Source organism: Apium graveolens, chromosome 1, assembly GCF_009905375.1.
Source record: "Apium graveolens cultivar Ventura chromosome 1, ASM990537v1, whole genome shotgun sequence".
Lineage (NCBI taxonomy): Eukaryota > Viridiplantae > Streptophyta > Magnoliopsida > Apiales > Apiaceae > Apium > Apium graveolens.
The window spans coordinates 199,493,800-199,516,758 of record NC_133647.1 but is presented as its reverse complement, the minus strand read 5'-3'; the positions used below and the strand labels follow the sequence as shown (position 1 = coordinate 199,516,758).

The following is a 22,959-nucleotide window of genomic DNA, read 5'->3' as shown; positions in this document are numbered from 1 at the left end:
TTTGATTTTGAATAGGCCTGGACCCACATTTCAAATTTATATTGTGAAAATTGATGGGTTTTGTATTTTATTGTATATTTAAAATTGCATCGTTGAGGAAAATATTGAAAAGAAAAATAAGATACTATTAATTTTAAATACAGATAATTTACGAGGCAGTGTCAATTTAAAAGAAAAAGATTGAGATTGAGGCATTAAAAATAGTGCAATATGAAAACGAGGAATATAAATTGATTTAGGTAGAGATGTTAAAAAATCTGAAGTCCGAAATCCGATCCGATCTGGAAAAAAACTCAAAAAACCTGATCCGGAAAAAAGCCCGGCCCGGTTCGACCCGGATAAAAACCCGGGATTTTTGAAAAGCCCGATTAAAAATCATTTTTTATATAAAATTTGAAAATATACGATATTTTTTATGATTTTTAAAATATTATACTATAATATTAGAATCAATTAAGCTATACATGATTATTTATATATTATATTAAAAAATATTTATTTATTTCAGTGTATAAACTACCCTATTTGATATATCGAGATATTATTTTCTACGGTATTTAAACTACTCATAATTTGAGTTATAAAATATTAATTTTTTTAATATATAAATAAAAAGTCCGGATAAATCCCGGTTCGGCCCGACCCGACCCGGCCCGCGGGCCTAAAACAGATCTTATATTTCTTAGGAAGCCCGGCCCGGTCCGATCCGTTTTAAAAAAAACCAAGTTTTTTAAGCCCGCATAAATCCCGGCCCGATGGCATTTTTGTGCATCTCTAACGCTCAATATTGATATTGGGTATTTTAATTTATTTATAAAATTGTTTATTCAATTTTGTGAAAACGGTCTTTTCGTTTTTTTCTTTTAAACAAGGGTAAGAGCATCTTCAATGGTGCAAAACCCTTAACTAAATTATCTATGTGGAATCTATGTGGCACCTAAGTGGCAATATTTAGATATTATGTAAAATTTTAAGCACTCCAACCATAGTTGCCATTAGCAAAAATTATAGATAATCACATTTGATTGACTATATTTGTCGAACCATTAAGTGGCTTAGTTATAATTTTGATATCATAATTATACATAATATCATTGGAGTGTTTTCCTTCCCCTTACATAAAATTTTACATAATTCCTTATTTATTATATTTTAACTAACAGTTCTTATAATTAACATCGGAGATGCTGTAAGACAAGTATTTACCATATAAGTTTGGTTGATTGGTTATTAGTTTAAAATATTTTGATTATATTTCACACACGCATAAAAAAGAATTCTTTAGTTATTTATTAATATAAAATAGAGAAAGCTGAACACGAGGTTCTAAGAATTTTGAGTACAATTCTAAATAAGCAGTTTTATAATTTTAAGTCAATTTCTTATTTTTTTATTAACAAAACTACCTTTATCATTATAGGTATGAATTTGAATGTCTCTATTATATTGCGGACATTTGCCTAACATTTGTTGGATAACAGGATCAGGTAGCTGGTGAGGGCTACTTTTTTGTAGCATAAAATCGAAAAATGTGATTTCACTTTGGGACTAATGGTACAAAGTTCCAAAATGCAAACTGTAGTGGATTTAGAAAGATGATAAAATTATGAACTCCCGAACCGCAATCTATGCTAAATTAGTTGATTAAATTAATAGTTTCAAAGGATAAACAAACAATAATAGTGGAGCATTTATGATACTAGTAATAAAACAGAAACAAGAGACTATTTTACTGGGTACAATGAGTTCATCCTTCTGAATTATTGTTATCATACTGTTTTTTTTTATTATTCTTTTGCAAATATATTGTTTGTACTTTAGTTGAAATATATGATGTACATATAAGTTGCTTTGTTTGTTTGGCATTTAGGGCTCAACAAAACATTTTACACGTGAAAATGACGTATGCAAGATTCTAATTTTGCAGTTATCCTTTTGTTACGGGATTTTTCGATTACAAATAACGTTACATATTATTTTTCGATTACAAATAACGTTACTCTCTGTCATGTATATTATTTTTCGATTACAAATAACATTAGAACATCTCCAAGGTAACATCTTTAGCTAAAACATGATTAACTAAAATTTTATTGAACCTGTAAGCATTTTTACTCCAGTGACATTAGCTATAACCATTAGCTATATTGATAATATTATTCTTTTTATTAATTTTAAATATATAAATAAAAAAGTTTAATTATTTCTTTTTTATTGAAAAGGAGTTTAATTATTTATATTTTTTATATTAGTGGAAATAAAATAATATATTTAATAAAAAGATATTTTTTATAATATTATAACATTTTTATATTTATATCAATATTTTAAAGTAAACATTATAAAATAAAAATGAGTAATTATTATGAATATTACTTACATATAAAATAAAATATATGACTAGAACATATATTAATATATTAGAATTTTTATAAATTTAGTTAACAATAAATTATTTATCACACTTAATATTACATAACAATTTTTTTATAAATAAAAATACATCTATACATCTATATAAATAATAATTATGAAGATATATACATCATTTTCATATTATAATATGATATATTTAAATCCTAAACATGTTATAAAAAATTATAAATAATAAAATTTAGAATAATATTTAGGCTAGATAAGGGTTAATACAGGCTAGAGATGACGTGGAGTATTATAGATGATGGGTGGATAATCAACAAATGTAGCGTGCTTGTTTTTCGTTATCTAAAATTATACTCCCTCTGTCCCGTTGATTTTTATACGTTTACTATTTGCACGTATTTCGAGGTCTCTATAAAATATAGTTCCGTAATGTTTTTTTCAAAATTTTTTTTTTGAATAAAAGTTTAAACATGAAACTTTTTTTCAGAAATTTTTTTAAAAAAAAATATATTGTGAAATTATGTTTTAAATGAGCATTGAAAAGCGTGCCAAAAAGTAACGTATAGAATTCAATGGCACAGAGGGAGTACCTAACAGGTCTTTCAGTTGGAGTGTTTCATTTTTTACATGTTAGGTATAATAGGGTGACATGTAGATATTTATAGATATTTATACCTAACAGGTGAAGAGCGTTGGAGATGCTCTTACCGTCAGTCATGTATATTATTTTTCGATTACAAATAACGTTACCCTCGGCCATGTATATTATTTTTAGATTGTCAACAACGTCAGAGAGTTTAAACGAGAAATCATCTAGAATTTTCCATAGAATTAATCAGTCTTCCCTAGTTGTGCATGTTTTGAATGTGTGTATTTTGTGCTGATTATAGTTGAGCTAAAATGTGAGGCATTAGTCTTGCTCTGTTCATTCTCAGATCAGACTTTACATCAATATGCTAGCTGATTCACAGTCATTAAAAATGCATTTTGATCTTCAGATTGCAAGTATGACTACTCATATGCTCACTACTAGCTTCTGCTATCAATATTCTTTCTTAAAGTTAATGTAAAAATGACTTTCCCCCACTAATTTAATCTCAAACCACTAATTAAAGATAAAGAACCTTGTGTGAAAATTCCCATGCAAAGCTCAAACCAAAAAGAATATCTAAAGTTTAAGCAACCCTCTGTTCCAAGCAATACTAATCCTCATTCCCTTATCTTCACATAGAATAACTATAACCAAGTTCCATTCTTTCATGATTTATCCAATTTTTAATCTACCAAGGTCTTGTTCTTGGCAAAACACACATTCAGACAATGGCTGTTACCCATGCTGATCTTGCCCCGAGTCGTCGGGTCATCGATTTACGCAGCAAAACAGGCGCAATTCTCATGATCTTGTCAGTGGTGTTTGGCCTCATTTGCTTCATTTTCTCCCTCTTTGCCGAGGCCACTCATTCACAGGTACCGATGATTTTGTATTAAAAATGATTTCAAAACCAAACCAAACCAAACGTAGTCAGTCCAACCCGAATACATGGTCTGTGCAGGGTAAGGTGTACGTAGAGATATGTTTCTGTGACAACCCGGGTCAAATCCCAAAAGATCATGATTTGTTGGTGCAAGTAGTAGTAGTATTTTGTCTTATAAACTAAACAGATGTCTCAAATCTCCTCGATGTTGGACTCGATGTTGGATTGGGGTGTTACCGTTTCTAACTTCACTATTTTGCAGGTGACATGGGTAAGCACAGCCAAAGGGGATGCAGAGAAATATGAGTGCACATACACCAGCAGCGGAAAAGTGCCACTATTCTGTGCTTGTGGTGCATTTGGAGCCCTGGCGATTGCTATGATTGTGGAACATACTTACATTCTTGTCGCAGTTAGTAAATCCGCTGATTTAGTCACTTGGGATCCTGAGTCCGGCCCTGCCAAAAACCTCACTTGGCAAGCTGCATTTTTCTTTTTAACAACATGGTATAAACTGGGAGTTCTTCTACAATATCTACAATTTTTTTCATAATATCGACGAGCAAGTAACAGAAACATTTTTTTTGAATGCAGGATTTGTTTTGCGGTTGGAGAAGTATTACTATTGATAGGAATAAGTGTCGAATCAGGACACCTAAAAAACTGGTCAACTTCAAGGCCTAGCTGCCTTGTTTTAAAACAAGGTCTGTTTATAGCTGCTGGAGTTTTCGGGTTAACAACAGTGTTTCTTGCTTCTGGTTTGTATATTACAGTTTTACGCGTGCAAAAACTGTTACATGAAGAAGAAATTGTGCGACGCCAGGCTTTAGAGGCAGCTATGCTTTATGCATCCCCGCCAAGGTCACCGGGGCACAGACTTGAGACGCTTAGGAATGAAAGTCCTGTAATTAGACAGCACAATGAACATGATTTGAGTCTGTACATTTCAGCTTTTAGCAAAAATCTTTATCTAAATTCTGTATAAATGTAAAGAGGGGTATATAAATATTCATTGTAAAGAGCTTTACTACAATCTGATAGATGAAATTGTAAATAAAGATTCGATTAAATTTTATAGTTGCCTATAACTTTTGCTTGTCAGTTATATTACTTGTGATCTAGACATCTAGTCAATCTTGCCATGTCGACTTCCTTCTGTATATTTACAAATTCTACACAAGAAATATATTAATGCTGTTAAAATAGGACTCAAAATTCTGCAGTGGCTACTAACACTGTTAGGGACATGAAAACATTTTCTGATGTCTACTACGACTACGAGCATACCAGATACCATCCCGAGTGATAGGCCATGCCTGGGGAAGGATTGGAGTTATCACCGAGTAATTGGTTGAGCGTGTTCATATCAAAGACATGTAATTAGTTTATCTGGCAATGTTATAAACAGAGAACAGCTGTCGTTAATTTTAGCAGCTCCACATAATTCGGGTAATTTCAAATAGGGGGCCGGTTTTGTTGTAGAGCGGTATACAACAAACAGTTTCTCCACCGTTGGATGGTGGATCTAACGGTTGGTAATTAAAACAGAACCAAAGGGACCGCAGAATTTTTCAGCGGTCCGTGGTAATTACCAAAATACCCCTCCGCACGGACCGCGGAAATTTTCAGCGGTTGGTAGCGTTTTTTGTTTACCTAGTTCTTGACAAACACAGTCTCTCTCAAATTTATATACATAAACACAGCCGCAACCTGCAAACACAAACACAAACACACAGCCAGCAGACCCAGCACAAGCAACAATCACAGCAACCCAACCTTAAATCATTCTCCTTTTCCGTTATTAAGGTATATAATCGATTCATTTATGTTCTTTACAGTTTTATTGATATAAACTTATGTTTTTCTTTTGTTGTAGATCTTATTTTGTGTATGTAATTCAAAATTTTAGGATTAAATAATGTATGAATTAATATATGAATCGTACTATGATTAAATTCAAATTTTTAGAATTTCTAGGGTTCATAATTTGGACATGATTCAATTCGATTTTTAGATAAATTAGTGTTAATTTAGAATTAATTTAGTGTATTAAATTCGAATTTTTAATGTTAATTCGAATTTATAATTTCCATTCGAAATTTTAATAATCGAATTTATTATTTTAATTCGAATTTACAATTTTAATTTGAAATTTTAATATCCTTGTGGAATTAAAATTAGTGTTAATTTAGAATTAATTTAGTGTATTAAATTCGAATTTTTAATTTTAATTCGAATATTAGTGTTAATTCGAATATTTTGGAATAAATTTAGGATATTTTGGAATAAATTTGGAATAAATTTAGGATAAATTCGTGACAATTTATGAATAAATTTAGAATTATCCGTGATATTTTAGTGCTAAATAGTAAAATCCATTTTTTAGGATAATATTTAGGATAATGCGAATTATTAAACCTTATTTTATTTATAAATCGAATTTTAGTGTTACAATACAATTTTAGTGATAATTCGAATATATAGGGTTAAACTTATGTTTTTAGTATATAAACTTATATTTTTCTTTTGTTGTAAATCTTATTTTGTGTATGTAATTCAAAATTTTAGGGTTAAATAATGTATGAATTAACATATGAATCGTAATATGATTAAATTCGAATTTTTAGAATTTGTAGGGTTCATAATTTGGAATTGATTTAATTCGATTTTTAGGATAAATTAGTGTTAATTTAGAATTAATTTAGTGTATGTAAAATTGAATTAACGTAATATGATTGTTTTTATTGTGTACGTTGTGGTGTTTTTAATAGGTGATTGATGAATTTTGTTGGCAATATTTTCAGGTATGGATAATTTTGATGATTTCGAGAATATGTTGGCGGGTCCTAATGCACATAATATTATTTGGGACAATCGGTATCACGTCAGTGATGATGTTTGGGATGGTGCAGGGAGAGATGAGTTGCAAAGCTATTCGAGGAACAAGTCATTGCACTTGTGGAAGTTAAGAAGACCACAGCGGGAATTGCTACACATGCTTGGGTTTGGGATTTTTGCAGACCCTGCTGTTGTCTTGGCTACTGACACTCGGTTGATATCTGCTTTGGTGGAGCGTTGGAGACCTGAGACCAACACTTTTTTCACGAGGCAGGGCGAGATGACTGTTACATTGGAGGATGTGGGGTTTATTTTAGGGGTGTCAGTTCAGGGGGATGCGCTGACTTGTGGGGTGATAGAGAACAAGGCGGCGTATTTTGCTAATAATTGGTTTGAGCCTTTGACCGAGGAGGAGGTGAAGGAGGCTTTGTATCGGAATAACATCAAGCTGGGGTGGTTGTTTGAGAGATATGGTGCACAGAAGCCTGAGAAGAACAATATGAGGGTCACGGTTGTACATACCAAGGCATATCTGCTATTCATTATGGGTTGTATCCTCTTCCCCAGCATCAACCGCTCTTTTGTTCATGTTCGGTATATGCACCCGTTGATTAATATGCGGGAGATTCCTTATTATGCTTGGGGTGCAGCTGTGTTAGCTCATATATACCGGGGTTTGGAGATTGCTGCAAGGAAGGGCAGCAAGAGCATTGCTTGTTGTGTCTGGGTGTTACAGGTTTGGTCTTACGAGAGATTTCTTCGTATTGGCGTGCCTTTACGATCTCCCTGTCAGGAGGATTATCCGGTTGCTGAGGGATGGGCCTATGCTAGTGATACTCATGTCGGGGTTTCGAAGAAGCGCAGGATGTCAGTCCCTCACCACAGCTTACCGTTCTATAGGGGTGAGTTTGATGGTGTTGCTGGTGATGAGGTGGTCTGGAGGCCGTATGCTAGGTTCGAGGATGTTATGGACAGCGAGATGATACAGGCACAGTTAGTTGGGTGCGGTCGAGTTCCCCTTGTATGTTACGACGTGGTCGAGTGGCAGCATCCGGACAGGGTGTCGAGACAGTTTGGTTCTAGTCCCCAGATTCCACGGGCACCGGTGAACATGGTTGGTTACAGGGGGGGCTAAGGATGCCACGTTTGCAGGGGAGGATTGGCTGGTGCGGTGGTTTATTGATATTGGCAAATGGGACAGGTTCTGTTCAGATTTGGATGGCCTTGTTGATGACTCGGTAGACATAGCTTCGGAGGCTGATTACATGGCGTGGTATGCTGATATATCTCGTATGCGCATAGGGAAGCCCGATCCACAGCCTCAGCAGCAGTACAAGACGAGGGAGTTGTATGATAGCCTCGAGGGCTATGAAGTTGTAAGTGTTTTACAAATATGTATATTTCATATTACACACCCACACACTACAAAATTTGCATTCACACGTATTTCATCTTGATGATATGATATTCTTGTGGAATTAATGAAAAAATGTTTGCTTGTTTTTGTTTGTAGATGGTTGTCGGGCTTAATATGTTGAAGCAGCTGGACGTTAGGGTTCCTCCTGAGTTTGTGGAGGAGTTTGGGAGGATTTCTGCTACCTTCCTCACACCATTCTCTCGGTTGATGAAGAAGATCAAAGGACCCGCCTACAGACCTCCCACATTTCAAAACATAAAACCAGATTTCATTGCACCTTTGGCTGACGACTTTGACATTCCAGCCATTCCTGCCCAGGATGTCGTTGACATGACACAGCCATCCCAGCATGTGTCTCAGCCACCCCAGGCTATTGCCTCATCTAGTAGGCCCGCGAAGCTTGCATCCCGCAGGATGAAAGAGGAGAAGTGGAGTATCACTAAGAGTCTCAGCATGACAAAGAAGAATGCTATATATTCAGATTGGGGATGGGGCTTTGGGATGGCGCCGAGGAATCCCGGTGGTCTTAGTGTTCAGGACTATCACGTCCATGCATCAGCTATGCAGAGTCTGGCTCCAGGAACATGGGTTGATGACAGGATCATATACACTTATATGGTATTGTTCGTTGTCTAATATATTTTAGTTTTTGCATTTATTTTACTTGTTGCATTAATTTTACTTGTTGCATTTATTTTACTTGTTGCATTCATATATACTTGCAGGGATTGCTAAGGACTCGGGAGGAGGAGATTCACACTGGAGGTATATGGGAGAGGAAACCCGTCTATTATTTCATGGATCCCTACTTCATGGTTCTTGGGAAAGGACATGTGAAGAAAATCAGAAAAGCATCGAGGGTCGGTGGAGATACATTGCAGAGGGCATGGAATAAAGCATTACGTAGCTTTACCGGGTTTTCCAGTGCTACTGTTGGTCCTTCTGTTCTCGAGGCGGACTACATATTCATCCCATGTTGTGTCGGAGATGTGCATTGGGTTTTGTTCATGTTCGGTACTAGGCGATTTGAAGGTCTTATCATAGATTCAATGAATGACGAGTCGGATTATCGTGAGGATATACGAGTGGTGGTATGTTCCTCTACTATTACTGTCTTCTATATAGTCCTTACCAATTGTATATTATATTCATTCTCGGATCATAATTTCATTGCAGTCATGGTTGTTGCCGAGGCTATTGCATATGGTACACCCAGTCGAGGGGCTTGACCCTACTTCAGCCGAGGTCCTAGCTCTACCGTCCAGGCCAAAGCAACGAAACTCTAATGATTGTGGTGTTTATGTGATGAAGTACATGGACTACTTCACACAAGGATATGACTTAGCTGAGGTACCAAATTGGTCGCAGGAGGAGGTGGATACCTTTAGGTATCGGATAGCCAGGGAGCTTCAGTTAGGGAAGGCAAGGGGGATTTCCGGGATTCGTATGCGTAGGCGTCACGAGGCTTCGTAGTTGAATTTCATAGTGTTTTAGTTTGTCGGATTATGTAGTTGGATTGCATTTCATTTTAGGTTGTCGGATTATGTAGTTGGATTTCATTTGATTTTAGGTTGTTGAATTATGTAGTTGGATTTCATTTTATGTTGTCGGGTTTTATTTGGTTTATTTGGTTTGTTTGGTTTGACGTTGTTTAATTTTGTTGGTTTTTTGTTATTTTTGAGCATTTTGGGTTGTTGTGGATTTTGGTGGAATTTGGTAGATTTTGGTGGAATTTGGTGGATTTTGGTGTTGTAGGTGTTGGAATTTTGGTGGAATTTGGTTGTGGATTTGGTTGTGAATTTGGTTGTGAATTTTGGTTGTGAATTTCCTGGCTGCTCTGTTTTCAATCTGCGAAAAAAACAATTTAATGGCCCCAACCGCGGAAAATTTCCGCGGTCCGTCTACAGCCCCACCGCGGAAAATTTCCGCGGTCCATCAGTTTTGTTTTTTGCACCTAAAAACAGAGCAAAAGACAGGGGAAACAGAGTATGTGCAAATTAATCTTCTGTTGAAATTGCTTAATTTTTGGAAGTTAGTCCTAAACTAACTTCCACTAATCCAAACTACTTTCAAAAGTCTTAAAATATGGTAATGAGTGATTTTCAAAAAAAAAATTATTATTTTTCATTTTTTACGATAAATTGAAAATTCCTTAAAAAAGTCAACGAAAGTCAACGCTTGTCCAAATATTGAAAAAAACTTTTCAATACATTTCATAACAATTTGTAATGTATAGTTCGACTTGTAAACTTTACTTTTCAATCTCAAATTTTTAGGTACACTTTCAATCTCAAATTTCATACTTTAATTCATAGAAGATTCATATAAATTCATATAAAATTCAATAAAAATACATAGATTCGAATGAAAATTAGACGATCAATACAATCCACTAAATTTTATGAAATATATTGGTCCTAACCAAAAATACCTAGTATATTAGAAAGGCCACCGGATAACCGGTGTTGAGCAACTCCTTGCGTAGTATCCACGAAGCATGCAATATGGTAGAGAACAAGTACACAACCATCACGGATATGGCCTTCCGTAAGTTTCCAAGGGTAAGGGTTGGAGTCGTTCCAAATGGTAACCGGAATCGTATTCGAGCCATCGTAGAGACGAAATCTTGCAAAACATGTCCCGCGTTCCCTCTCCGTCCCTCCCGTTAGGTGTGAAACCCAACCCTTCACATATTCGATGCGTATTTGGTCCATATTACAACCCTCACGAGGCCTCAAGTTTACAATATCGGCAATCCGATCACATTTAACAAGCTTACCGCCATTCCATCAGGATTTTTTCCATTTTCCATCGGGCGTGTTGTTGCCCAAATTCTAGATCGGAAGGAAGTACGGATCCGGATGAGAGTTCACCAATCTCCACGGTTCAGTACCCTCCATCCAATGGCAAGCCTCGATCCAATTTTTGGCCCTATAAGCCTCCTCATCGGGTGGGTACAAGTCTGTTTCCTCTTCCTTCACATGGGGCGGCTCGTCATTGTCCACAAGGGGCATCAACTCGGCACATGCATCTTCCATCTCACTAAAGGTTGGTGAGACCACATCTTCCTCGTCATTGTCCTCATACCACGAGTCGCTTGGTAGGGAGTCCGAGAATGTGTTGCTAACGTGGGAAACCGAATCACAACTATGATCGGAGTTGTTCTCACCACTATACTCGCTAGTCATGTTACCTATCACAATAAAACACAATTATATGACAATAATTGGCAATTATATGACAATAAAATATAACAAAAAAGAAAGCAATGTTAAACACTTAAAATTGAAATCCATTTAAAGATTACAACATTCGGTTACAAAGTGGTACACCACTAATTATATTGCGATTCTTGAACATTTTTAAGATCTTCTAGTCTACTAGCACACTTCCTTTTATCATGGCCTTCCATTTGACAATAAGTGCACCTTCTTGGCGGCTTCTCCTTTTTACCAATCGATTCTATTGGACTTTTGAAACGAACGTCCTTCTTCCTCCCTTTAGTTTGGGACATAATAGGGTCAAAAATTGTTTCTTCATGAGCACTTACATTTGGAGCTTGCGAATTGCTTTCGTAAGATTTAATTCCATCAACGCTCATTTTTTCGAGAATTGGTATTTCTCGATTCATCACTCCAACGGCATAATCATACCGTTCCTTGGATGCAATGCTACTTTGACAAAAACTCATGGTTAACATTGTCATGCTATTAAATCGATCGGTTGAGGTCATCTCATGACTTTGTCCAACATCCAAATTGTAAGGCAACACACCATCAACTCTATTGGCATGCATTGTCCACCTCCGGTTTATGTAATACGGGGGAATTTCCGAAACCCGTTTCTTAGTGAAGACCGCCAATAGGTGTCTACAAGGTAGCCCCGAATGTTCAAGCATTCTACACGTACACATTCCCAAAGAGCTTGCTTTCTCGAATGCCACAAAATAAATATTTCTTCTCGTAGGCTCGGACATGGGCCTATAACAACTATAGTACGTATAAACATCCCCCATTCTCTCCCCTTCTTCACTAGCTCGTCGGTCTTTTTCAACAAAGTATTTTGAAGACTCGACCAATTCATCTTGAAATCTTCTAAACATTTCCTTAGTGTAGATACAAGAAGCATGATACTCCAATGTGGTATGCAATTTCATAGGACGTTTTAGATTAATGGTGACATAATCTTCTTCCTTCTCCCTCATGAATTGCCTTGCCAATGCTTTTTGGGCATTTTCAATGAATTCCTTCAAACCCGTTGCCGAACTCACATACTTATCAAAGAAAGAATTCATCCCCTCACTCCTCGATGTACTATTTTGAAACGCCGAAAATTTATTTCTAGTATATGCAGGAATCCACTTGTGCTTCAACTCATATAACCCCTTTAACCATTTATGATCTTGCAAGTGATACTTTTCCACAAACGACGCCCATCTAGCTTCAAAAATACATTCGGTAAGAGATTTATAAATGCAATTGTTGAAGTCCGTCTTGAATTCCGGAAAAGTCGAATAATAATGAGCTAATTTCTCCGGGAATTTTTGACTAATGTGCCAAGAACACAATAAATGGGTAGTATTCGGGAGTACAACCGCAATAGCGCTTGCCATGGCTTGATCTTGATCCGTGATTATAGTCAATGGAGGATTATTCCCCACACCTTCAAGCCAAGTACGAAGAATCCACTCAAAAGTCGACGCGTGTTCATCCCGCATCAATGCAAACCCGAAAATTACCGATTGATAATGATGATTGACTCCGGTAAATGGGACAAATGGTATTGCATACCTATTTGTCCGATAAGTGGTATCAAAAGCCATAACATCGCCAAAATTTTGGTAAGCCATTATACATCTCGGATCAATCCATACTAGACACTTCAAGCGATTCTCTTCATCGACTTCGGTCCTAATAAAATATTTAGAACCACTTTCTTCATTCAACCTATGCAACAAGTCCAACCCCGCTTGGGCGTCACTAATCTCAAACCTTTTCATCCTCTCGTCTCTTAACACATTCCTAACATGTTGAACATTGAAACCAACTTTGTCATTAACTCCATGAATGTTACCAATCACATTCATCACTTGACAATTACGAACCCCCGAACCATAAAGCGTTTTTATCAAACTACGGGTCGCGGTGTTGACATGTCTTTCTCGTTGTACCAAATTCATCTTACTAGGGGAAACAAGACCGTGGTTGTGTACCAATTCAAGGCTAGTTACCTCCCAGTGACATTTTTTCTTTTGATAATTGACATACATCCTCACCTTGCACTCGCTTTTAGGAAGAACCTCTCTACGCCGTTTATTTTGACTACTCTCGGCGACGACACTTTTTCCATAAAGCCTACAAACATATAAACGACCATATATCTCGTTGTCTTTATTACGATGGCTAGCTTGAATTTTAATCGCAAATCCATTTCGTAAAGCATAAGCCCTAAAAAAATGACCGGCCTCATCCACACTTTGAAAAATTTGATTTAAATATGGAACTCCCCCCTATCAACATTTTCATACAAATTTGCATCCTCTACATTATCAATTTCATCATCACCCTCAACATTATCACTATCATTTTCGACCTCATTTTCAACCTCATTTCCATCACTTTCATCTTCAACATCAACGAAATCGTCATCTAAATTAATAAATTGCTCATTTCTATCTACAAAATCATCATCTTCAACATATACAGGGGTTTTAGGTTCTTCACTACTATTTAAACTATCAAGATGTAAACTACAATCAATACCCTCTTTTTTTCATTTTGACGTTTATGACGAAACATGCGAGCAAATAATTTATCCGCCATGAAAATGAGAAATTTAAGACAAGAAATATACCTTGAATTGACAAAACAACTTGAAGTTCTTGATGAAAATCGCCTAAAATGTAAACTTGGAGAGAGTAGAATTTTTCTACAAAAATTTGGTGTTTTTGTGGTGAAATGAGGTGCTGTTGGGATGCTGGGGATAAGGGGACAGCACCCAACCGCGGAAATTTTCCGCGGTCCGTCCAGACCAACCGCTGAAACTTTCTGCGGTCCGGGTACCATCTCACCCGTTAATCCCCCATCCAACGGCCCTTATACTGTTTGTTAACAACCTAATAATAGCAAACAGTTGCTACAGATTGGTCCCCTTTCAAATAACCGATTGTCAGGTGATTGTTCATCATTTATTTCAGGAGACATTGATCAGTTAACAAAAGTCAGTTAAGAAAATCTCAAATTAATATCTATTATTGGTTTGATTACATGACAATTCAGAGCTCACATGAATGGTCCGTTCTTAGGTACGGTTTTACTATTGCTATTTGGTAACTCAACTGTCATGTTTAAGATCACCTGTGATGCTGATGTGAAGAACGAGACTACTTATAACATCCAAACCCTCATCTGAATACGTATCGGACCCAACAACCAATCACAGGTCAGTCCGAAAAAGCTAGCGAGTTGGTACACATTGGTTGTTTACTTATATATACAAAGGTCACAAACACTCTTATTCTTATCGACGTGGGATGTTACAAACACCCTCTCTTATAGAATCGACGTCCTCGTCGATCTCACAAACACACATACGGAAATCGGACAGTGCTTCTGCACTTCCGATCGGGCAGAGCTCTGATAGCAACTGAAACAGCCCGCACTTCCGGACCATTAACTCTAAATCAAAACTAATACAAAATTTAATTTATTGATCAAGATTCTGTTACAAATGTGTATATTACAAAAACGCAGCTAAAAGCGGAAGTCCAAAAGTCAATTTACTCCAATTCTAAGATCCTCAAACACCAATGTTATCCAACTTGAAATCTTAGACGAAACCTGAAATTGTAAGTAATGAGCGGCGAAGCCCAACAAGCAACTACCGTCCAACGACTCAAAATAATTTTTTATATCTTTTTCGAAAATATAATTTAAACATGTTTGACACATAGCACATATCACACAAAATCATACATATATTTTATAACATCCAAGTCCTCAACTGAATGCGTATCGGACCCAACAACCCACCACAGGTCAGTCTGAAAAAGCTAGCGATTTAGTACATATTAGTTGTTTACTTGTATTTATAAAGATCACAAACACTCTTATTTTTATCGATGTGGTATGTTAGACTACTGATGAGGCTCTAGTTATGTTTGAGATTGGTGCGATTCATTGTGACAGCTCGTTTGTTGGTGGGTTCTATTTTGTTAGAAAAACAAACAACCACCGGTTCTGATTCTAGTTCTTACATGGATGAAAGCCTTCACGTTCCCCCTCTAGGAATGGAAAAAGGACCAATCTCTGATAATGAGGAAGAATGTCGTAAAAGGTCGCTCTGTCGTAACTCGAACAATCCTAATGTTGTTTGTGTTAACTCTAATGAACAAGATTTTTGTTTCTCTAAAGTCCTTGCTATCGCAAAAACCACGATGAACAAGTAAAAACTTAAGGTGGTAAGTAACCACGCAATAAAATTTTAAGCTGGTAGAGGAAGGTCCAAACTACGATTTTATACTCTTTAACACAAGTGAACGTTGGGATTACGTATACGTCCTCAACGGCAAAGAAGGTTGTTGCTTATATCGATGTTGATGCTGATGATGGATTGGTGTCCTTAGGAACAAGACTTAGTTGATGCTAATAAGTACCTAAAATTCATAGGGAATCAGACCAGGAAGGATGGTGATGCAAACACAACGAGAGTGCATGATGTCCAGAAGTTCCAATCTTAACATGTTAATGAATTCTTGCTAGATGTTTGTTAACATCTAGTTCTATGTTGTTTTGCCTGCGAACTTAGAGCTCTGATCTGCATATGCTACCATCTTTTGGATATGTCATATCAAACCTAGGAGTTTTTTGTTGCTAATTGTTAACACATATCTAGGTTCAAGTTCAACTATATCTTGTTATTTTAATTAGTAATCTTTTATTAAATAGACATACTTGAATAAAAGCAAGTAAAACTATGTCCTAATAAATGTATTATAAATATAATAAAATATTGTGTACGAGTGATTTAAGATGATTTTGTTATACATCAACTCCAACAATATGCCTTATATTTGTGCCTTATTAATAAAGTAACTAACTCTATAGCCCATGCAATGCACATGCATGTTCTATAGTGCGTGAATTGATATTATTTTGATTGTAATTATAAGTGTTCCAGAAATCGCTAGGCGTGCCAGGGCGGTGAAGGTACCTTCGAGAGATTAACCGGCAAGTCGGAGATTAATCGGACCGATTAATTGGAACATTAATCGGAAGGATATAAATATTATTTTTAATTTTTAAAATTATATAATGATCAACATGTCAAATATTTCTTTGAATTTATGATTATGCCTCCTGAGTCAGAGTATGTCGCTTAAATGCGGTTTACCTTGGTTCACGTTGTTTGTAGACTATTACGTGAACCCGTATTGTTTACCCAGTGCGCGCCCGAAGGGTAGCGCCTGCGGGTTACCTACGATAAAAAAATAAATAAATTACAATAGTATTAAACAATATCTACCCATTTGACATGCATTATGTACTAATTATTGAGTTACAATATTAACTATATTTTAATTCACACTTTTAAATTAATAATAATATGTTATTTTTATATTTTAAGTGAGAAAATAAATATATTACATTACTTGTTACTTCTTACCAATACTTTATATTATAAATTGACATGATATTGTGTGAAATTATGAAATTAATGATTTAAAATTATAAAAATGTAAAAAAAATATTTTTTTAATTATTTTCCGCCTAGACCTCCTAGGACCGATTTTTGACCGTCTAGCCCGCCTAATCTTGATTTTGACCTGATTTTTTGAAAAAACGCATAAATCACCGCTTAGGTCCGAGTTGGGGCGTTTTACCACTGCCTAGCGCCTAGGCGCCGCCGAGGCGGCCGCGTAGACCGATTTTTAGAACACTGGTAATTATCGACGATATATTCATGTTGCTTCATGATGGATCAATTAACTAAATATCTCTCTTTATGAAATTGAAATCGATGTCGTACTTAACGCAAATCGATGTCGTACTTAACGCGTTTTTTCTCAAAATGAATTGAATATGCAGAAATGAAATCGAAATATACGATCAAAATATAATACAAATGAAAGCACACATATCTCATTAAAATAATTACAACTCATAAGAATGAAATATTGCGAAGTTAATTAAAGAGTTATTATAGTTGCTTACATGGTACAATTAGTGATACAAACTACAATGAATATGACGTAATATTACTTTCCATATTAGAAAATGTAATGATTGGATATGAAAGCCGATAATATTGTACAATTGAAAATATAAATACATTTTCCAATATACATCATTTTTTATGATAAATATATTAATAAATACGTCAGTAATCAATGATAATGGAAATTGAAAAATGGACTAAATTGGTTGAACTACTGATTTACGGTTTATCAAAAATCGAGAATTTATCGAAATGCTAAATCGAAATAATATTGAACATATTTTTATATTTTTTAAAAATATATAAGTATAGTAATTATATTTGAAATGTGTAACATTGCATTTGTACATCCGTACTAAGTTATAACATTATTTTGTGTGCATTTTTTATTAAAATGATAAGAGTCTTAATAATTTTTACGCATCCCTCTTCTTCATCCCTTCTCTTTTCAGTTTCTATTCGGCAGTCATCTGATTTCTTCATTTAAAATCGTCATTTTTTACCAACTCGTTGCTGAGTATATTTCTTCTTCCTTTTCTTCTCTTAATAGCCTCAAATCGGGTGTTTTATTCGCCAAATTTTGACTGAAAAATTGCCGATTTTGAACGAAAATGGCAAAAATGTTGTATGCTCCGATTTTGCTCAATAGATTGTTTGGTTGTCTTGTAACAATTTATCGACGAAATTTTCGATTTCCATACCACTGCAGTAATCTTGTAACTCTTTTACTTATACCTCTGAAAAAACTTTAAATTGGTTAATGTAAGAAAAATGATTCACCTTATTATTGTAAAATATTAATGTAACTGTAATGAACTTGATATTTTAATATTTTATTATATATATTCAAAATCTTCAAACCAGTCTTAGTTTATATTCGATTTGGTCATATAATAAGAATCTAAACTCTATTATAAACCCCCTCTCACAACCCACTCTTTTATTAATATATAAAGAGAATATCTATTATATTTCTTGAATTTAATACTTGATACACTAATATTGTCATTTTTAGATTAGCTAACAAATTAAATTTATTTGTTGAAAATAAATTTATTTTATATAAAGTCTTAACAAAAAATAAGAATGTAGTATATATACATGCAAATATTATTAAATTTTAGATATCTAATTATAGGTTGTTAATATTAAATGATAAATGGTAACATATATAAAATTATTAATACTAATGAGTTAGGTGTAATTAATATATGTTATTAAATATGGAAATTATTTATATTTATTGATAAGGAGTAATAATGAATTAAGTGTAGTTAACACATGATATTAAATTTGACAATTATTTGTATTTATTATTGAGGGGTAAATTAGTAAATTGAAATAAATTGTCTCACCCAATCTCGTATTTGCTCTATTATATATATAATAGATAATATATTTGAATTATAATGAGTAGGAAAAATAAATGATGAGAGGAGAGAGATGTGTAAAAGGGAGAGAAATAAATTTTTAAATAAAATAAATGAGATAGAACATGTGTGTCTTAAAAATGAGACATATGATGAATGTTTTAATATTTTAAGACACCACTAAGTAATTGATCGAGCACTCTTTTGTTTACGAATTTTTAAGGCACTTTGGGGGTCTTATGACCGTTGGTTGAATGGCTGAACCTGCAAAGACTCACAGAGTTTTTAAGTTTTTTACAAAAAAATAAAAAGAAAACATTAAAACAAAATGGGCTATCGATTGAAAACAGTGGTCTGTCTGACCCTTGTTCAAAAATCGATTCCACTCAATTTTATTCGGGAAAAATGAGTACTCGAAATTCGAATTGTATTCGAAACGAAAACTCTCACAATGGATCGGGTCCTTCTTTTAATTATTTAATAATAATAATAATAATTTCATAGCACATTAGCAATAATAGAAATAATAGAGTTAAAGTACAAATTGTTTATTTCATAATTTATGAAATAATAATTACAAATAAATTTTAATAATTAACCACATCATATAAAATTTTGCATTTATTCTTTTATTATGATAGTTTTAAAAACGAACTATTGTAATAAAAATTGAGGAAGTCAAATCCGAATATGACTCCGAGCCGCCGAGTACTCGGAGTCAAACACAAATTTTGACCGATTTTCGATAAAATCATCCGCACCAGATTACACGAAACTTAAAACAGGCGAGGGTTTTACTCGGATCGAGTACTCGGCTGAGTCACTAATTTTTGGAATACCGAAAATAACTAAAAAATCAGAATGGTATAGTGTGACATCATTTTCAACCACTGCTGTACTTAAACAAACTAAACAAGAATTTTTCTTTCAAATTTTCTCATATTTTTAATTTCAAATATTTATGATTATACAACTAAAGAAATTCATAATCAAGAAAATCATAGTAAAAGAGAATTACTAAATTTTGTCAAGGAATTAAAAAAAATTATGCTCGTCATTGTTTGCATTATAAAACAAACAAGCAAATTGCCATAATCTTAAAAGAATTTATTATATTTACGATGTTGTAAAAGATTGAAAAGGAATATACCCAAACAATGTAAAAGAAATCAATACCATATTTTCTGCTTAATTTGTTAATCATACATTTAATCTAATACCCATGTTTTTAATGTAAGCACCCAATTAATTTAACAAATCCTTGAAAAATACACTTGCAACAATTAATAAACATAAAAAAAATCTATCATCAAATGGATAAATTGAACCATGGCCTAATATTGATAATACAAGTTTGTCACATTTAAAAATGAATAAAATTATCCATTTTCAAATTTATCATTTTTCAATTTTTCAATTTGGCGCTCCTATTGGAAACAATTAGCCTCCCAAACTACAAAAATTCTCAATACAAAAATTCACCAAAAAATGCCGCCATTATTTTGTAGAGCCCAAAGTGTTTTGGCGGGTGAATAAAATATATTTTGTAATGAAGGCTATAAAGGTCAAATAACAAACCCAAGGAGTGTCTAGGGTTTTCCACCAATCCTTATAATGTACCCCTAAAATCATTTTCATTTTGCCGCTATTATCTCTTTTATTTTAGAGTCGGTTCTCTCTCTCTCTCGTCTCTCTCCACATCACTCTCTCTCCGCCGCTATACACCTTCATCATTTCATCAATCAATATATATTTTCTTGTGTTTATCCATTAGTATGTGTAACTAAATATACTTGAGAAATCATTTCTCTAGTATTTCGAGTTTATCCATATGTGATCATTTTATTTATGGTAGAAACTTGTTACTAGTTTTGTTTGTGATCAGCTCGGGACTTTAAGGTACTCAAATCAAATCTAGCTAGTTTGATTTGTGGAGTTTGGCTTGGTGAGATGGTGGATTTGCGTGAACAAGTTAGTGATCATGGCTCGTTACGGTTTAGATTTGCGTTATTATTGCGTGATCTATGTTTTTGATACTGATTTATGTTTTGTGTGTATACAGGGTTCAGATTGCGATGAAAACACTAGCAAAGCTTGCGAGAAAGTTTTGTGCGATGAAACCCTAAATCAGGGTGCTAAAAGTTGTGCTGATTGCGGAACTACCAAAACCCCTCTCTGGCGAGGCGGTCCTGCTGGCCCTAAGGTCTCCGATCTCACCATCTTTTTAATTAAACAAATTCACACACATACTTATGCCTTGATAGTGTTTGATCAGTGGTTTATGCTTTTTTTGTACTGATTTTGTGTTTTTTTTAAATTATTGCAGTCGTTGTGTAATGCTTGTGGGATTAGAAGTAGGAAGAGGAAGAGGGCGCTATTGGGATTAAGTAACAAAGAAGAGAAAAAACCGAAAAAAATTAATTCTAATACTAGTACTATAACCACTAGTGATGGATCATCAAGTACTAATAATAACGATGAAGATGTGAATAATAAGATTGCGAATTCACTGAAGAGAAAGCCTCTATGTGTGGAGAACGAAAATGTTTTCCAGAGACCGAGATCAAATATAACCAAGAGGAGGAGGACGTTTGGGGAAGAGGAACGACGAGCTGCTATGCTTCTGATGTCTCTTTCGTGTGGTTCTGTTTTCGCTTATTAATAAAAATCTTAGTAGTTTGGTTTTAGGAACAACAAGTTTAGAGAATGTGTGGTTATGTTCAAGTCTTTAATCATATGTAGTTGGTGCTTAGTTATGATCATGCCCTTGTTTTGTAATAGTTTTGAAATGATGATCAGAGGGAAAACAGGGTTGTAAGAAATGGTTAAAAGTTAAAACCAATCTATTATAAATTTTGATAAAATTGTGGGTTTGATTACTCATGCCCTTGTCTTATGATTGGATTTGGTAGTTGATTACTAATGTCACTTTCATAATATTTGTTAAACATGGTATGAATTATGATCTTGTTTTAATGTGTTCTTCTGATGTATATTTGGTCCAATTTGGGTTGGTGAAGGAATGAAAGTTTGGTCCACACTGCTTAAGGCTGTTGTCTGTTTCTTTTGTTAAAAGAAATGGTTATGATTATGAAATATGAAGGGAAATGTTATTTTCAGAGTAACTTTTAAATTTTTAGAGCAAAAAATGGTGAAAAAACAAAATTGCCCCGTCTTTTCTCATTTTTTTGCTCTGAAAATAATATTATGTAGAATTGTAATCTTTTTATGTTTTTTTCGCTTGGAATCTTTTATTTTTTTGTTTTTCCTAATGCATTCATATTAGCTGTCAAAATCCTATTTGAATGGATTCGTTGCATTTACCTCGAGCACTAAATGTTAAATTTCATAAGTTTAAAGGTAGTTAGATTTATCGTTAACTATTACTAAAATTTTCCAAAATTGTTTCAAAATTGTTCTCGTTCCCGGATGACAAGTTATCGATGTATTATTAATTATTCTTTGATAAACACGTTATGTATCTTTTGAGAACATTTTTGGGATTGTTTTGAAAACACACTATACAGAAAGATTGAAGTGAAAGTGAGTGTTTAGAATGGCTGTTAGAATCTATAATGGAATCCTTACCAAGATCTTATATTGGTCAATACATTAGGGAAAGGAACTGCAAGAGATACTTGAATACATCTCACAGTGACTAAAGATATTGACACGTCGAGCCTGTGTTTCTATTTTTAGAAGTTCATACTTCATACACCCAACAGAATTGTCTTCACAGAAGCAATATATATGGAGGGGAAGTCAAGCTGGTCTAAAATCTGGAATTGGTGTTTTATTGTTTTCTGTTCAAAAACACGTAGCACACAATATTTCTCTTGAGCCATGCTTAAGTGTAAAAAACGTTCCAAAATGCTTAGTTGCCTATCTATTATTAGTTATTTTACCTCTCGTATATGCATATGAATTTCACAAATAAAATTAGGCAATGTGTCATTTTATAACCATTTTTGGGTTCGCAGCTTTGATCATTTTTCTTGGACAGTCATTTTTCGAGTTTGTAATTAGTACTACTTATTAAAAAATTACAGTGTACGGTGTATCGCTTGCATAGCCTATGTTAGAATATGTAACATTTTTTTTGTTGCATTATATTTTACTAACTTGTAGCACAAGATTCTTGTGGTACTAAATTAGATTCAAGCAAATACCAATGTCAAGTAAAACCAAATGGTAGCAACTACAGTTGTGTAACAGTTTGTAGTAAGTACATCAGTGGTTCAATCACTCATGACTATGTTTG

The 22,959-nt window shown here is 34.2% G+C and overlaps 3 protein-coding genes across 3 annotated transcripts; 2 read left to right on the top strand and 1 right to left on the bottom strand.

Annotated features, from left to right (window-relative positions):
* The first annotated feature begins 3,620 nt into the window (after positions 1 to 3,620).
* On the top strand, positions 3,621 to 4,945 carry LOC141724181 (uncharacterized). The gene is made up of 3 exons (XM_074526203.1): positions 3,621 to 3,849; positions 4,120 to 4,364; positions 4,452 to 4,945. Exons 1-3 carry the CDS (start codon positions 3,703 to 3,705, stop codon positions 4,840 to 4,842), a joined length of 783 nt encoding a protein of 260 aa, XP_074382304.1. The 5' UTR covers positions 3,621 to 3,702; the 3' UTR covers positions 4,843 to 4,945.
* Positions 4,946 to 11,446: 6,501 nt separating this feature from the next.
* On the bottom strand, positions 11,447 to 14,177 carry LOC141716477 (protein FAR1-RELATED SEQUENCE 5-like). Its single transcript, XM_074518774.1, has 3 exons — positions 13,966 to 14,177; positions 13,640 to 13,846; positions 11,447 to 13,559 (listed from the first exon to the last, which is right to left on the bottom strand). The coding sequence occupies exons 1-3, from the start codon at positions 14,175 to 14,177 to the stop codon at positions 11,447 to 11,449; spliced, it is 2,532 nt and encodes an 843-aa protein (XP_074374875.1).
* A 6,138-nt stretch (positions 14,178 to 20,315) lies between these two features.
* On the top strand, positions 20,316 to 21,578 carry LOC141678041 (GATA transcription factor 16-like). Its single transcript, XM_074484230.1, has 3 exons — positions 20,316 to 20,669; positions 20,761 to 20,901; positions 21,025 to 21,578. The coding sequence occupies exons 1-3, from the start codon at positions 20,649 to 20,651 to the stop codon at positions 21,358 to 21,360; spliced, it is 498 nt and encodes a 165-aa protein (XP_074340331.1). The 5' UTR covers positions 20,316 to 20,648; the 3' UTR covers positions 21,361 to 21,578.
* Positions 21,579 to 22,959: the final 1,381 nt, after the last annotated feature.